Source organism: Priapulus caudatus, unplaced genomic scaffold, assembly GCF_000485595.1.
Source record: "Priapulus caudatus unplaced genomic scaffold, Priapulus_caudatus-5.0.1 Scaffold516, whole genome shotgun sequence".
In the NCBI taxonomy this organism is placed as follows: domain Eukaryota; kingdom Metazoa; phylum Priapulida; class Priapulimorpha; order Priapulimorphida; family Priapulidae; genus Priapulus; species Priapulus caudatus.
The window spans coordinates 104,311-122,842 of NW_014577577.1; the positions used below are offsets into that span (position 1 = coordinate 104,311).

Sequence of the window (18,532 nt, forward strand, 5' to 3'; positions counted from 1 at the left end):
TTTACGATTATGAGTGAAATTGTGTTGAATGTACGTGATAGCCTTCATTTGAGTAACATATTATAAACACACGTATTCTCATATATGCACGCACGCACGCACGCACTCACTCACTCACTCACTCACTCACTCACTCACTCACTCAGGCATGCATGACCACTAACATACAGATGTACATACTTTCGTACTATATATACTAAGTTATTTGACATACTCATGTGATATTACTCAGTTATGCACAGAAGAAGGACACATCTTAGTTTGCTTTTTCATCCCCATTCGATTTATTTTCATGGCAATCGTTAACAGCACAGCCTTGATGTGCCCACCACGTGAGTGCACTCGTCACTAACTACCCTCAGGGAAGTACTTACCATAGATATTCACTATTTAATAAGTATACACGGCCATTACTAGCTAATATACGAAGCTGTAACCTCAGTTTGTTTGCATACTGTGCGAGTGACTAGCATTACTAAAATCAAGAAATAAATACAACACGATGCACACGGATGTGTTATGTGCGGTGCCACAATATCTCTGCACAACCTACAAAACGCAAAAATTCGTCGACATTCAACTCTTTGGACCGTATTTCGACAAGGTAATCAAGCTCCATAGGTAACACTACATGTAAATAAAGACGATTGGATCATCTAGGTTGGAACTCAACCAATGACTGCGCTAAGATAATTGAAATCTCATTCAAATTCCAAACAAATCACCATTGTCCTGAACTTGTCACCCGTGATTTAAAAATGAATAATGAATAAGCCGTGGCGTTTACTTGATTTATACACTACATAGCAATTATAATATTCTACATGGCCTATATGCTATGAAGTGAACACATACAAATTGCTGTTGAACAATTTCTAAACAAAACAGTGGCATTATGCAATGACTATAAAGGGCACGGCGTGGCTCTTAAAATTACAATTACATTAATTACAATTAGTTACGGCTACGACTCGCTACTTTACAAGCGAGTCGGACACAGGAGCATGCACAGCAACCGCTGACGTTATACGAGACCCGTTAGTAACCACTGCACCGTTACATCACCTGTGATTACAGTTGTTACTCATGAACTTCTGTGTAGAAGAATTTCAGCTACCCTGTTATGACCACCCTGGGATTTCCCCTTGTTACCTACGTCATACCACAGCTGAGAAATACCGGGTGTAACCCAATTACGAGGTTTTGGGGGATGCATAACCACAATTACCCTCCAGCCATACAAGACCCGATCCCAGTAGGGTTGTAGCTGGGCTCCACAGAGCAAAGAGTGTGAGGTTAACTAACCGGAGCTTAACTAAAGTTAAGTTTCTTAAGCAAGTGTTCAACGGACTGCATGCGGTATTCCACACGTTAAGAATCACCGTATTCCAACTTGAAGCTCTGTATGTAAATATGTATATATATATATACTACTCATAAGCATTGTTCTTTCATTATAAATACCATGCTAAATAGCAACTCCTATATTTTTTTTTTGGATGAAGTGTCGAAAAAATTTCTTTCAAAATTTTTCAACACCCATCATTTTTTGATGTTGTCAAGCTGTTTAGCTGTGTGACAACAAGCTTTCTTTCAGTATCATATTGACACGTACATTATATAGCGGCAATATATAAACGACAAAAGCTGGCATTATGAACCATTCCAGCGGCATCGTAACACACTGCACTGCGTTCCATCCTCTTCACACTGTCTGCAAAATTATAATACAACTGCTTCAACAAATATTCCGATTCTCCGTCGTCACACGAATGCATACGATGGAAAAATTATCACTAGTATGGTAAAAAAAGACGCAATCAAATTCAGGCACAGGTATAACAGTAGCACCTTACATATATACATACACCACATGGAAACGCAGCGACCCCCCCCCCCCAATTCCATACCAAGTGGGCATATCACACAGACCTATAGCGCAAATTTAGTACCACTGAAGAATTACAATTTGAATCAAATTTTAAAAAAAACCGAAGGTAGGCATTCATCTTTACAAAGACGTTCATCACAGATGCAGAGATGCCAACACATATTTGAAGCAATCTGTTGTAGTTTCTGGCCATGAAATTAGTAGATCGAGGGTCTACTAAGGGTCCGGCATGCCCCCCGGAAAAATCTTTGATTCTGAGATGCAATTTCCTGCATTCTGAGGGTCAAAAATGACAACAAATTGACAAAAAATGACAATAATTGACAACAACAAAATTTCGATCACAGTGAAATTCGTAGTTTGATACAAACTGGTCGTAGTGGTGCAAAAGGAATAGAAATTCGTATAAAATACGGATAAATCGTAGTGGTTGGCATCCCAGCAGATGGCGCCACGCGATCAAATTAACAGAAGCCTCTGACATGATTCCGATTTCGATACCCAGTCAAACAAGAGCGTAATCCCACTACGTTGTCTGACCACTACTTACAGCTGTTATGCGTTGTCTCACCATTACTTATCTGTCCATTTCTAGATGCCTTCGCTAAATAAGTCAGCAATAAAGATTGACGTGGTTGTCGGTTCTACACGCGGTTTATTGGAACGAAGCACGTGCCACACACACTTCTGTATACGCTATATATTTCGCGGGGAATTTTAATCTTAGCGAATTTCGGGCACGCGTCCACGACCGCGAAAATGGCAACACGCGAATAATTCATACCGAATAATACCGAACAATTCATAAATCACCGACCGCGAAATTGTCAGGCAAGTCTGAATTCGCGAAAATATCTGTACGCGAAAAATATCGCGTATACAGTAATCGGTGAGTGATCCTCTTTTACAGGCAAGTGCCCACACACGACGAAGCTAGCTAGCATCGCTGTCAATCACTCTCACTGTGCACTGACAAACACTGACCCATATAATAAGAGCGACGACACTCGAGATAACTCGACGATCAGGTTAACATCGCGGCGCAGCGGAGACGACACCTAGTGGACGCGGTTATGCGGGCAATGCGTGCGCTCGCGCGACAATAACGAGCTAAAGCCGAGCGCGCAACGACGAATGAGAGACTCGAAAGCGAAGCATCGTTTACGTGTCGTCGCTTAGCACGCTCCGATCGCGAAGCCGATTGGCTAGAGCCGCCGGCCAATCACGTCGAGCGGTCTCGTTAATTAAAAAAAGACTTGGAAGCAAATCGGCGGCGCGGCTGCCTGTTGGCCCGCCGTGTGCCACGCCCGCCGCGTGCGCACTCACGACTCAAACCACAGCCGCCACTGCCCGTCGGCCCGACGCGCCGCCACCACCCGCTCGTGCTCAGAACTCGAGCCTGATCTCCCGCTCAGAACTTGGAACTCGATCCTGAACGCCCGCTCAGAACTTAGAACTCGATCCTGAACGCCTGCTCAGAACTTGGAACTCGATCCTGAACGCCCGCTCAGAACTTGGAACTCGATCCTGAACGCCCGCTCAGAACTTGGAACTCGATCCTGAACGCCCGCTCAGAACTTAGAACTCGAACCTGAACGCCCGCTCAGAACTTAGAACTCGAGCCTGATCTCCCGCTCAGAACTTGGAACTCGATCCTGAACGCCCGCTCAGAACTTAGAACTCGAGCCTGAACGCCCGCTCAGAACTTAGAACTCGAGCCTGAACGCCCGCTCGCGCTCAGAAATTAGAACTGGAGACTGAACGCCCGCTCGCGCTCAGAAATTAGAACTGGAGACTGAACGCCCGCTCGCGCTCAGAAATTAGAACTGGAGACTGAACGCCCGCTCGCGCTCAGAAATTAGAACTGGAGCCTGAACGCGCGGCATGACTTAGAACTCGAGCCTTAACGCCCGCTCCCACTCAGAAATTAGAACTCGAGCCTGAATGCGCGGCAGGAGGTCTCGTGGTCCTGCAGGTTGACGGTGCATCGCGCGGCGGCAGGGGCCAGCTCGACGCTCAGCCGCGACATCTCGTCCGCACGCAGCGCGAGCCAGTAGCCGAGCGCCTCCACGTCGTCGTAGGTCGGCACCACCGTCGCCGGCAGCGTCTCCCCCCCGCCCCCGCCTCCCCCCACGTCGCCTTCCCCTCCAGGAGGCGGCCGAGCATCTCCATCGACGGGCTGCGGCAGCTCAGCACGTAGTATCGCGCGCGAACGCGCCGGAAGAAGTCGACGTCGCCGCCGCCGCGCGCTGGAACGTACGCGAGGTCGACGTAGACCGGCACCACCGGCTTCGACGGCGCCGCGCGCCGCGACGACGCCGGCGGTGGCGCCGCCGCCTTGTGGAGCGACGTCGGACGCTTCGGCGGCGACGCCTGCCGCCGGAGACTCGAGTCGGACTTGACGGAGGAAGATTTCGTCGACGATGTGGCGGCGCCGGATCGCGCTGCGGCTTTCGCCGGGGAACGCTCCGCGTCCTTCCTGGCGGCGGAGGTGCGAGCGGCAGGGCCGGGCGCGGGGACCCCCATCGGCTCGTCGGAGCCGAGGATCGCTGCTTCCATCGCGTCGTAGTTGGCCTGGTCGGGAGAGAGCACGGCGTCTCCCCCGCCCGCCCGCGCTGCAGCCGGCTCCACGGCGACGGCGACGGTTTTCATCACGTCGTTTTCGACCGGGGTGGTCATCCCGGTTCCCTCGACTGGGATGGTTTTTCCGATTTCATCCTCGATGTTATCCTCAACCGGGGTTGTTTTCATGATCTCATCATCAACTGGACTGGTTTTCCCGATGTTATCCTCGACTGGGGATGGTTTCCCGATGTGATCTTCGTCTGGGGTTGTTTTCCCGATGTCATCCTCAACTGGGGTTGTCTTTCCAGCTCCCTCTATCGGGGTGGTTTTCCCGGCTTCCTTTATCGGCGAGGGCTTCCCGGCACGCTCCTCGACCGGAGAAGTCTTCTTCGCCTTCCTCGGGGAAACCTCCCCGGACCGCGCCCCTCCCCCTCCTCCCGCCTTCTTCCCGGGACTCCCCACCTCCGTCCTACCCGCCCTTGCACCTCCCTTCGGCGTAGTCGGCGTAGTCGGCGTCGACCGCTTCGGGGAAGCTGTCGCCGCCGTGAAGGAGGAGGAAAGGGGTTTCTTCTTCGGGGACGGCGGTGTGCGCTTGCCCGCGGCGGCGGTGGCGGAGGCGGCTCCATTCGCGACCCCGGACGACCTCGCAGACCTGCCGCTAGCGGACGACGACGGGCGAGCGGGCGGGGCCCTCCCCGCTACTCCTCCCTTCACCCCCGCCGCCGCGCCGCCCTTCCCCCTCCCGGCCGCCCGCAGCGAGTTCTCCGTGCACTCTGCGTGCTGGAGGAAGTCGAGGCCCTTGAGGCGGTCGAGCCCGTCGAAGAGCTTCTCCTGGGGGCACACTCCGGGAAAGAGGATGCGTGTGATGCTGTCGTCGGGCGAAGCGGGAAGCCATACGAGGAGTGCGGCGATGGACGCCGCGTCTGCCGTCGCCGCCCGGCCTTTCTTCTCGCTTCCCCAATGCGCGAGGTAGTCCCGCAGCTCCCGGCTGTCGCGAACGGGGTTGAGCACGTACATGTGGAGGGTTCCGTGCCCGACCTTGTGGTAGAGCCGCGTCGGTTCCGCGGTGGCGGCGGCGCGCGCGGTGGGCATCGGACGCAGCACGCCGGCGCGGCGCGCAAACTCCAGCGTGCGTGCGACCTCCGCTGCGACGCTCACAATGAGGTCCCCCCGCGGTTCCGGAACGGCTCGTTTCTCCGGCGCGTTCGCGAAGAGGCATCCGACGTGTGGGTAGATGCCCTCCCCTCCTTCCGCCGCCTCCGCCTTGCGTCGGAACGCCGCGCGCAGCCCGAAGACGTTGTCAGGGGCGGCGCGCGTCGCGAGGACGGCGTCGACGCGATCGAGGTGGCGCGCAAAGTTCCAGAAGCAGGCGTCGCGCGAGAACCCGCCGTCGACGAGCATCGTGAACCCTGCAACGCCGAACAGCGCGGCGTCGCCGTCGCCGCCCGGGAACACGTAGACGCACGGCCGGCTGAAGCGCACGCTGCCGACGACGCTCGACGCCGCCAGCAGCTCGACGAGCGGCGCTACCTGGAGGCGGTCGCCGGCGGTCGCGGCGGCGGCTGCGACGCCGGGGGATGCGGCTGGGAGCGAGGCGGCGTCGCTGTTCACGGAGAGGTTGAGTTTCTTCGTGAGGCCATTGCGCGCCGCGCCCGCGTTGCTCCAGTCGCCCTCCCTCACACTGTTTACGCTGACGACGGCGTCCTGCTGCTGCTGCAGCGCCTTCGCCACCTGCAGGGGAAAACACAAAGCGTCAGGATGCTCGGAATCTCGCAGGCGGCAGGTGTTGCCGCGGTTGCCCTCCATGGTCGCTGTGGCGATGATGGGCAGGTGGCTGTGGCCGTGTTCTACCCGATTTGCCCCCAACGTTATCATAAATTTAGGAGGCAATTGTCACATCATTTTCCATTAAAAATGTACACAAAACTCCTTCTGATTCACCTTTAATGCAATTCATTTGCAAATGTGTCATTCGAATAGCACACTCGTTATTCTTGCAATGCATAAACCTATGTAGTGTTTACGTAATGCGAATACACTCTACACATACAATCTATGTGTTTACATGTATGTTAATATCAATCGCTGACATACCTCGGCATCAGCTATTACACCGGCAAAGTCATCGATGGCGAATGCTCCGTCCGACAAAATCCACGCCCCTGCAAGATTGTGAAATAGCAGAGTTGGCCAACACAGTAAAAACGTAGTGTTATGTGTTTTCAATCAAAGCCTTTAGATATGATCAAAGATTCTAGTACCGTTTAGCAATTCAAATAAAAGATCAACCTAGGTATGCTACATAAAATGATTTTTTCACTCAGTTTCAATTTTTAATTGTTATGATAGACATCTATTTCTAATTGACAGGTACACTATATATACACTCTACACATGAATGTAATTCACCTGAGCCCTGGAACACAAATCCTGAGAAGACAATGTACTTATAATGGCTGGCAGCCATCAGCAAGTCCTTGATGCCCTGCTTTGCGGCCTTCATCCCTGCCTGCAGTATAACCTCCACTGTCAGGTGATCGCTCTTGTGCGAAAGCACCAATTCACCTGCAGAAATGAAGTAAGAAATCACATGTATCATTGCTATAGATGATAGTAGGTTTTAGTGACCTACGTGTCAATTTCAAAAAAATATGTACGTAATATATATGTCAGGGTTCTGCCCAGGATTTTTTAGTGCCGGGCCCATCCAGTTGCGACGATGCAAGCGCCGTAGCCAATCTAGTGGGGTCCGGGGCATGCCCCACGGAACATTTTTGATTTTGGAGTCTGAAACTCAATTTCCTGCATTCTGAGCAATAAAACGCCCATATATCACCTTTTTTTTTCTTCTTTTTTTTAAATATTAAAAATTAGTGCCGGGCGGAGATATATAGTGCCGGGCGGCAACCGCGAGTGCCGGGCACACCCGACCACCGCCGCCCACCGTGGGCAGAACCCTGATATGTTGGTTATATTATTTTTGAGATGACTAGACCATAGTAAATTAGTGTAATTAGCAATTAATTACACTTGTGTGTAATTATAAATATTTAATGAAACTATTTAGATCGTTTTCATGGTATGTCATATTCAGGAAATAATTATGATGCTTCAGGCTATCTGCCCATACGTTGCAGCAAAACCGCGGCGCGGCCCCGCCCCGTTTGGGAAAACTGCCCGCGCCCGCCGTGTTCAATCGTTCGGGCCACGAAAACAGGGCTGAGTTGAGTCAGGCTTTGGAGGGCGCGCCGCTGGCTGGCTACTGCGAATTGAGGGGCCGACCTGCGGCAAGAATTCCCATTCGGACATGGCAAAGCAAGAACAAGTCCGCAAACCTGCAGCTACAGCAACACACCGCATCTATTGACTATTAAATATATAACAACGTTATATATAGTTGTTATAGTAGTTTATAGTTGTTATAGTAGGCTATAGTTTTTATAGTAGTTATATATAGACTATATATAGATGTTTGTTATATTATAGTGCAAGTAGAATGCGGTGTGTTGTAGCTGCAGGTGCGCGGGACTTGTTCTTGCTGGGCGAGTGAATTCGACCAGGCCGCCCTGGACCCCCCTATTTCCCGTTGCCCCTCCCCCCATCCGCCTACCGCCCTGTTTTTCAATTTCATACCTGGAGGGAGAGGGGCTGAGGGGGAGGAAAAGGTCCCTGCGCTTATAGTTATATGTAACCATCTAGGCATCTACATTGCTAATTTACTGACATCGATTGACTTCAGGGACCTGCTACATATGTTGTTTGTCATGGACATGCATGAACGCACGCACGCATCTATGGACCAAAATTTAAAGGGAGAGTTTACTCTTATGGTTCTAGCGGTTATTTTGCAGCTATTTGGAGGTTAGTAATTACGCTACGCAATAAGAATAAGTCATGGTTCATCAACCATTAGAGAATATTTTAAAAAAGTTTTAAAACTGAACGACGTACAGTGTGATTACAACGGACGGGTGGGCGCGCCAGTCAAGGCGACAGATCTGAGAAGTTGGCGCAAAACGGCACTTTCCAGCCAAGGGCATACAGACGCGAGGGGTGGTTTCTTATTTATTACATTTAAAAGCAAAAAGGATTGTAATATCTTATAAACGATCATATAGGTTTCAAGTTATAATTATGGACATAAATTTCGCCGCTAAAATTGAATATCGTTCGCGTGTAATAACATTTAGGGTATAAATATAATTTGCCAACTTTTGGATTAGCGCCTCGGTCTGTAACGTGCAACAATAAATTTGTGCAAATACGCAAACTTCTTTCGGGTGGCAGCACTGGTTGCGTGATGTCATGAGCGCTGCCGTTCAAAATTTCGTTAGCGTGATGGTGATTAATTTAGACAATTAAATTAGGATCTGGTAACAGAATGAACGTGTGTGGTATAGACGATTTGTTATACAGTAAGTACAGTTGTATGCAGTAAAATCGCTAGAGCTACTGCTCTTAACTTTGAAACCCTTCTGCGAAGACTTGTTTATATATGCATGAATATGAATATGCAAAGAGAGTAGTGTTTTAGTTAGATTATGCACTGAGATGAGTAGGCACAAGCAAACACCTTTAATCAACCACTATATATTAGGGCTCACGGCTGTAACAATACACAAGCCTCTCGATTCGATCCACTTCCCTCGATATTAGCCTCTCGATCATCTCAGGCGTTCTGCAGATCTAGCCTTGGTCGATTCGATCCCCCGTCTCGAATATTGAGCCTCTCAGATTCGAATTCCGGCAATAATTTGAAATGTTATTCGCTTATTTTTTATATTTTCGCACTTATTTTGCAATAATAAATTATTAGAAGATTCCCAAATGAATACTAAATGGTAGTGGTTGTTCAATGCTGGTTGTAGATTCTCGTAATCGATCATGTTGGACCCAAGTAACCGATGATCGGTTACAATCGGTTACTCAGGGGTGTTGAATGCACTGCTATGTGTGTGCATGTACGTGTGTGCATGTATGTGCTGTGTTTAGCCCTGTTTACTGTTTGTTTTGCACGTGTTTACTTACTGTGTGTATAATACATTGTATGTTAATAAAGGATAACTTGTATAGTAGCGATGATATCTCTGATTCTCATCACTTTTACCAAGTTTTACATTTATTTCGATTTTTTTTTCCGATGAAATCGATTATGGAGTTTTTTGAATACGGCAAGGCGTTGGTTTCGGCACTGTTCAACGATTGACAAGTCATAATGAATGATCGTGACATCATCCTACTAATGGTGAATTAGACTAGGACTCTAGAGGAGCTACATATGACACTGCACAGGCCGCTGGTAACATTGTGAGTAAGTACACTCCACAGTATAATATTGCGATAGTGCGCGCCATCTATTGGGAGGAAAAAATTGTATCGAAGTGGAACCGAAAATACGGGGAAAAATATCGAGGAAGGGGGATCGCGATCCGATTCGATTTCGGTGGATCGTTACAGCCCTACTATATAGTATATATGCATCAATCAAGAAAATAATCCATGTACGTTCTGGAATGCCCAACACAAAAGGCAAAAGCCGAAAAGGATTATAGCCCTATACCGCAAGGCTCGACACTCAGCGTGGCCTGGTGGCGCGCGGGGGCGCACGCAAAAACATTGATGTCGGGCCACCAATAATTTTCAAAAGTTAAAATTTGGTGCGCCGATGCGGGCCCACTAAAAATTTCAGAAACGTGTCTTATGTTGAATAAAAATAATTTTTTCTTAGCGTGCTAATCCGTCATTCAAAGAGAGCAGCGAGCAAGGTTTGCGGAGCGAGGGCACACGTACGCAGCGTGCAGGCATACTACCGCGGGCAATACACGTGCGCACCGTTTATGCCGTCTCACTGCGGCTTGCAACAACGCACGTTATTTGTATTAGAACTGGTAATCCGGCCCTCAAACGCTGCTGCGACGAACCAGTTTCGGTCCGCGAACCAGTCCTAGCCAGTAGGTCAAAATCTGAGCCCGGCGCGCAGGCCAATAGGCATTATTTTTTGCAAGTGTCAGCATACATGTGATTACATTGTATCAAGCGAACCAGATAATGCGTCTAAGACAATAACGCCTGTTCTGCAGTGTACTGGATGGGAGGCGCGGTGTGTAAAATGAACCGAGCGATTGAGAGTTTCGAAGGCCAAACAAAGTTGGTCATAATAAAAAAAAATGAATGGAAATTTCCTTTCCTTTTTTGATGTAAGTTTGGTTCAAAATGTTAAAAACTACGGGACCACCACATGCCGTGCCGAGGGAAGGGTCGTAACCGGACGGCGGACACATGGGGCCAAGAATACTAGGGACGTCCTGGTCACCCTGATTGCTAGCAAGCTGGCACTGGTGCCTCACACTGTTTCGATGCGCGAAGCGAAACTGCATGCGTTCCGAACAGTTCGCCGGTAGAATAACTGAACTAATTCCATGAAGAATGAATGCAGTATTTTTATATCCGGAAAGTGTAATATTAGTGCTTCTTTGTTAAGTTTATCTTATGGCATTCCCTCTGTCTCCTTTACGCAACGAAATAATTTGAACTTAGACCAATTGGCTGCTGTTTTGTCTTTTTATAATGCACATGCGTACCCAGGGCTACTTTGTTGGATATAATTAAGGTTCTAACTTTATCTTATTAGAAATCTGCAAATATTTTTATTTTTTTACAGTTTCAAAGCCTGCGCAAGACATTTTAACTATTCATCGAGATTAAATGTATAATGTTTTATTTTTTAACAATGAAAAGCCCAAATCGTGTTGTTGTTTATTACAGTTGCTTTGTTTTTTAAATAATTTTTTGCAAATGCCTCTGTGGACTGTTTGATCTTCTTGAACGTCCTGAAACTGATGCGATAGGCAATGTGCCCAACGCGCGGTGTTTAGATAAATACCTGAGGGTTGAAAAGTAGAAAAGTGTATGCAAGGATTCCTTGGTGGAAAAATTTTGATGCCCGTGGATAAAATTCAAATGATATGCCTGCAATGCATCAATGTCAGTGTGTGGCCGGCGCAAATTGGGGTGTGAGGTTTGTTCTTTAAAGACTTGTGCAAGTGCGTCAGAACGGCGCAAATTCTTCAAAATAATCAGATGACAATTATCGCAAGCCTGGCGGGTCCGCCCCCCCGCGCGCGCCCGCCCCGCGGTGCTAGGCGTGGGGGCGAGATTGAAATAAAAAGTTTATGTTTTTTCTATTGGTTTTTTTTTTCGGCCACCAAGAGATTTTCATTTTCGCGGGCCAACCGAAAAATTTGAAAATCTATTGATTTTTGGTGGCCCGATCGGGGCCCAAACTGAAAAAAAAAAGTTAGTGGTTCCGAGCCCCTTGCCTATCGTAGCAACGGCCAGTGTGCTCTGGTATTTGCTACAACTGTAAATGCAAATAAGGAGTCACATACGTGGAGCCTTCTGCTGAAAGTTGTGAGTAATACAGATAAGGCCAGTCAGCATGTGTTTACCTGAGTCTGACTTTTCACCTGCAATGTCCTTCAACGCAAACACCTGAAGTTCCTCGTTAACATCGCAGCCGGCCGTCTCTGCATCCCAACATTGAAACCCTGCAAGAAACAAAAGGCATGGATAGTAATATGAATATATAGGAATAACAAAGGCAGGGTTCTCACCAAGAATTTCAAAATGCACGCCATTTATAAATAGATCTAGGGAAGAATCTAGGATGGGGTTGTACCAATTGGAGTCACAGCGGTAGAAATTAACTTTTGAACAAGGGAGTCCAACGGACTCCCTGCTCTCAAAAAAAGGGAGTCCGCAGCAAAATGAGGGAGTCCGTAGTCTGAAGTTCAAAATTAAAGATTTGCTGAAAAAATACGGTAATTCCGCGAGGCCGTACTCTGGAACGAACTAGTTAGTATAGCAGAATTTTCAGGGTGTCACACGGACTCCTGCATATGTCAAATCAGGGAGTCCGACAGTAAATCAGGGAGTATTTGACTCCGGACTGCAGACTAATTTCGCACCCTGGAGTCAATTACGCCTGTCATAAGCAGCCCCAATACACAAGTCACCTTGATCAGTTCGGAGAATTTTAAACATTGAGCTGTAAAAACACACCATGGTTATGTTGGGATTATCAAAACACAGCAGGACATTTTAAATGGCATGTCGACTTGACAATTAAGATATGTCGAAAGATTTATTGGATGTGGCAAAATAGCTTCAACTTTGAAGGCACGTCAAACCAGACATACATTAAAGGCCACGAAATGCACGCTTTCTGTACTGTTTATCATACAGTCATACTACTTTGTATTGTTCCCTTTTCATGAATCCAACACCACCTAAACTAAACTCCGTCTTCCTTATTCCTGGCCTAGGGAAAATGTACACTTGTCCATAACTATAAAAAAGAGGACTGAAGAGTTTTAAGATATTACCAGAAAATATAAGCATCCACGTGTCAGTGTGCTTACGTGTGCGCACACATTGATAAAAGAAATATGCAGTTGTTGCACATTTATCTACATGTGACCAAATCTATTAGTGTATAAAGTTCAATATGCTCTTGGGTAATGCAAATGACAGCGAGCTAAAATAACTGTTTGTAATTTTAATTAATATTAATTGCAGTGAACAGCCTGCATGCAAATTTATGCAGTTGGAAGTACTACATGTATATATGTTTCCCCGCCCATGTTAATATTTAGGTAAAGTCTGTCAAAATCAGTTCTACTGAAGCATAAGAAGCTTATGCATGTACCAAATAACCACTGGTAAAATTCAGATCAACCAGGCTGCAGAACTTTAGCCTTACACGAGGCGTATAGAAAGAAAAACACACTAGTGCCATAGACCAGTCTCTGCAAGTTGTTTTCAGCTAATAAAACAGAATTCACTTTCGTATTGATCCTACTGGTTGTAACAGTTCGAGCTGCCTCCAAGCACAGCATGAGCACTGCCTTTTACTGTACATCCACGCCCTAGACTGCATGGTGACTCATATGTGATGTTTGACAAAATTGCATGCAGTGGCATTGGTACTGAGGCTGAGCATTTCTCTCTCAACCACTTTGCTAGCTCTAACAGCAACATCTATGAGGCCATTCATCAGTTAATTGGTTACACAGTCCCTAATGAGTGATAAGTATTATCATTGCGCAACTGCTTGCAAACTGCATTCGTGTGAGAATGGAAGGAAAGCATAATAATTCCATCACGTACCTTGACGAAGAAATGTATTTTTACATGTTAAATAAAAAATTTATGTTCATATAAATTAGTACTTAGTTTATTAAATTAAACAACAATGGATAGTACACCAATTTCCTCAAGTGCATTACCAGTGATACCAGATGTCTGGTTTTCCCAATCATAGTCAATCGCAATTGCACCATTATTCCAGCAGCTGAGCTGCATCTCAATTAACCAAGCTAGCAATTAATCACACTCACACCAGGATATTCATGCAAGAATACAATTAAAATCCATTAACACTTATTAGAAATTACGCTGAAGGTGATGAATTGTTCGGGATTATCAACCGAATCGCAACTGATGCAATCTCGTGATTAGGTACAAATATTTTATGAAGATGTGCTATGACATGTAGAACCAAATCACAAAACTGACTGCACACATCACTGCATGGCTAACACTATGCCAATATTTAAACAGTACTCTAGGGATAATATCAGGTAATATCATAAGCTGCACCAACATCTGTACAACATAATGACCCACATGTGCTCTATGTAATTGGCTTACTGTCTGCTTGCAAAATTAAAAGTAATTGTACATGTGTGCACTTGGCCTATATACAGCCCTGAGGGCAGTAAAATGATTATCTCCCATAGATCGAAATGCACCAAGAGACCAATTACATGTATGCCCGTATAATGTTGACGGGTGTAAAAATAGTTTGCATTTATATTCATTTATGATCATTGATTAAACGCTGTGGCTATATGCCCGGCAGCCGGGCACGGTCTTCAATTTCCTAAATGCCCGGCAGTTCCTAACCCTAACCCTCGTTTACTTGAGATAACGCTGAAAATTAAAAACTGCCGGGCATTTTGGAAATCGAAAACCGTGCCCAGCAGCCGTCAGATATATGCCGGCTGCCGGGCATATAGCCACTCTGTTGATTAAAATCATAGTTTAATATGCTCTCTGTAAACAATTTGAGAAATATAGTAGGGCCTACATGAATAAATAAATGCAGGCATGCATGTTTTTATCTTCAATATCCTTATTAATAATTATATTATAATATAGGCTTCCTACCTACTTAGTACAACCTAAACCCCATGTATGTTAGACTATATAACTATTAACCCAACCAGGCTGTGTGACTAACGTCAATATACCTACGTATTCTAACCCTAGCAATGTCGTTTCTTGGAGCTATATATAACTATAAGCGACTCTATTTTAGCCGAAAATATTATTTTTTGCCTTAACACTTTCAAATAGGTAAGTCTGCCTAAAAAATCTTATTAACTTTGGTTGCAGGAACGCTTCTCGTATTGATGAAACAACATCGGTTTTAAAATCTAACAATAACATGTTAAAAACATCACAGATGTGTTTCAAAGACACACAAATGCACGCACGCACGCACGCACGCACGCACGCACGCACACACACACACATAGTGGTTAAAATCGCTAGTTATCTTCAGTGAAAGGAATGACAACAACATTCAACAGCAAAAACAACAACAACAACAACAGTCAACAACAACGACAGATTGGGGTCCACAGATCATATTCATAGACAGATGCCAGACCAACCATCATCAACCTACTAGTACTAGTACTACTACTAGTACTAAAATAACTACACTAACAAAATATGCAAGTATATGGGTTCATGGGGAGTTTATTCATGTGAGTGTTGACATAATATGCATATTTTTATTGTAAACATAAAGCACGCATATCTAAGTTTACGATACAAGTTACAGCGTCCAAGTGACTGCTGCGACAGTGCCGGAGTGAGTCACAACAGCAGGTTGAAAATTTATCGATTATATACGCCATGGGTTTGCCGGGTACTCACCTTTTACAATCTGTTGAACGATAAGACTTTTATTTTCTTCATCAAATGGTTCTCCAACGATCACCAGAAGAGAAGCCATTGCTTCTTATATGATTATGAATGTATACTTAGCGATAACCGACTATTTTAAGATGTTACGCAGCAGTTTTACTGAATCACGCCTAACAATCCAGCACGGACGGGCGTAGACTGGTACTTGCTCCCACCTCGATTACTCGATGGGTGGAGTAAAAAGCCGAAAAGTGGAACCGGGTACCAGTCTAGGACGGGCGCAGGTAGTGCCATCTAGCGGCAATATAGTTTATTATTTATCTCATAAAAAACCACTACTATTTGTTTATTCTCAAATAGACAATATATATAGTCCGCATGTCGACATTTTCAATGTGTACTGCGAGCCACAGTATTTATATGAGATGTTTTTTATTCATTTGCATATGTCTTTAACTACATTCTTGCATTTTCATGTGGGAGGAAACTCAGAAGCAGTCAATGAGGAGGTACGTACGGCGCCAGATCAGTGTCATCGGTGTCTTCGTTTTACAGGACAACGTCAAAATAAAAGATCGATTTAACCCTAATTACACCACAAACATGCGCTTTCACAGAGTCCCCCCTCCCCACTGACATTGTCTGTATATAGCTCATAATGAGCGTGAAGCACAAAGATGCGCCAAAGATCAATTATTGTGTGGTCAACCAGGACGATAATAAGGTTCTGGGGTGCAATTCCGCCTATATTTCCTGGGAAAACAATACATAAATCATAATACGGCATCGTTATCCGTGAAACGCTCGTATCGGACTCATATCTGCCACACTATGAACGTTGACTTGGATCTGCTCCCTCTCTCGTCATTACAACGCTGCAACAACATTTTTTCCCCAAAGGAATCTGCTCACATACCAGTGCGGCAAGAAATTGGGCAATTTTTTGTTGAGATCACATGTGCCGAGTAGACAACACGAATTGAGTAGTTTGGTATCTAAAATCTGGACTCCCATTACCTACAGTAAGTGCAAAGGTACATGACCTACCCAACATCACTGTTCTCAGATCAACGAATCATAGTATGTATATTCTCTGCCGTTAGTCGGCGCTAGTGTCGTAAATGACAAGTAGGGGTATGAAGCATTGTATGAAGCTAAAAGACATATGTTATAGGCCTACACATACAAATTTTGTAGAAATTATATATAAAGATTATTAGGATATTATAGAAGATATATATTAGATTATAGAATATGATTGGAGCGCATATGTACACCAGAAACGTTATACGAAAAATTCTCAAGATGCATATCAATAATGCAAATTATGGATCCAGACAGTCGATTTTTTATTTCTCATCATACCACATCTCAAAAACTTAGATAGCATATACAAATTACCATAACACAGAAGAAAAGCAGACGAGTGACAAAAAAAAGCTGATGCATGTGAAATTTAGTTAAGAAGACAATTTATGTGCAATACCATTGTTAGTCCGAGATTCCTCTGACCAATGCCCACACCCGACGATTATGGTGGATTTGATGTGGGCTAGGTCAGAGCAACTTGCCTATACAAACCGTGGAATTTCTCCGATCCCGCCGAGGATCGCTGTTTCATCGCTCCAAACAGCGATCCTCGGCGGGATCGGACAAATTCCACGTTTTGTATAGGCAACTTGCTCTGAACTAACCCACACCAAATCCATCAAAATCGTCAGGTGTGGGCATTGGTCAGAGGAATCTCGGACTATACCATTGTATGCCTCCACTATTATTGCTCCGTCACCTGCTTCAATAAATAATTTTTGGAACTAAAAATCTACAATTTGAACAGGTATCTCCTACCAAAAATTACCTGCATCGTTTTATTCACTATAACCATCAAGATATCTATTGTCACACGTTCAGAGATGTTCACGTCTCTACTACACTGTGTATAGATCCGCTTATGTTATAACTGCCAAATTAAAAGTGTAACTGCAACAAACATTAAATATAGCCATAAATTAACACAGCAGTTGATAGTACCTATACGCATAACAGTATGACCATGAGCAGCACACACCTTCCATAATGGAAATGGGAAAGGGTCACATTGAAAACCTACAAAGCAAAATTTTTGTACATCACTGGCGTGGATACAGTCCGACCTCCTTTATCCGGCCACGTCGGGACCGGCACCCATCCGGATATGGGATTTGGCCGGATATGAGAGTTATGCTCAAACACAGCATTTCTATGCAGTTCAGTAGGGTTTATGCATGTGATAATGTATTTACTCGTTGCTATGATTATTTGTAACAAACTGTCGTGTTTTATGGTTTATGTGAAATGGAAATAAAATGAAATAAAACAGAAATTTTACCGGAGGCATAGTGGACACGAGCGGACAACACACACACACACACATGCAAACACACGTACGGTTGGTACATCGCGCGAGTTTTGAGGGAGCTTTGAGCGAGTTTTGAGCGCGATTTTTAGGTGGAAATGAATGAAAAACAGAGAACATACACTGCGAGATCGCGGCCGGTTAATAGAGATTTCCGGATAACGGATGGTCGGATAAAGGAGGTCTGACTGTATATACCTTCCTGGACAGCTTCCCAATCACAGACGATGATAGTCATTTATCGGAATGTACATCTCTTTTTTAATGTGCTACACATGTGAGACAGTTCAACAGTTGTAGAAGGAACAGGAGAGTATTTGATCATTTACAGATCCGTCAGAATTCCCAGCTTTAGCCAGTGGATCAATACATTCTGAGCTTAGTTATATAGTAGGCTCTAGAACTTATATTAATCAGCATGTTTAGAGAGACTCACAGACACTTTATCATGATAAACATACCTACACCTGCATGCTGCTGATGATAAGGCCAAAACAAAATATAGGTGTGGTTACGGTTTCCCGACCGACCAAACATTTTATTGTCAATTTTCTTAAAGTAAAAAAAAAATTTAAAAAAATAAAAATAATAATAAATAATAAAAATGAATTGGACAGTTCTTGCTTCAAAAGGCACAACGCACATCCTTCGGACATGGTTCGTAAATAAAATATTTCAAGAAA

At 45.2% G+C, this 18,532-nt stretch overlaps 1 protein-coding gene across 1 annotated transcript; it reads right to left on the minus strand.

The window, feature by feature from the left end:
* Positions 1-2,285: 2,285 nt before the first annotated feature.
* Positions 2,286-15,630, minus strand: LOC106811214 (microtubule-associated protein futsch-like). The gene is made up of 6 exons (XM_014814770.1): positions 15,464-15,630; positions 11,905-12,003; positions 6,866-7,021; positions 6,551-6,618; positions 4,026-6,187; positions 2,286-3,993 (listed from the first exon to the last, which is right to left on the minus strand). The coding sequence occupies exons 1-6, from the start codon at positions 15,540-15,542 to the stop codon at positions 3,819-3,821; spliced, it is 2,739 nt and encodes a 912-aa protein (XP_014670256.1). The 5' UTR covers positions 15,543-15,630; the 3' UTR covers positions 2,286-3,818.
* Between the last annotated feature and the right edge of the window lie 2,902 nt (positions 15,631-18,532).

Excerpts from the sequence above, each read along its gene's own strand:
- LOC106811214 (XM_014814770.1), bottom strand. The coding sequence starts at position 15,542 with ATGGCTTCTCTTCTGGTGATCGTTGGAGAACCATTTGATGAAGAAAAT. Across the intron at positions 12,004-15,463 it reads CGTTCAACAGATTGTAAAAG|GGTTTCAATGTTGGGATGCA; the intron begins GTGAGTACCCGG and ends TGTTTCTTGCAG. Across the intron at positions 7,022-11,904 it reads AGGTGAAAAGTCAGACTCAG|GTGAATTGGTGCTTTCGCAC; the intron begins GTAAACACATGC and ends TCATTTCTGCAG.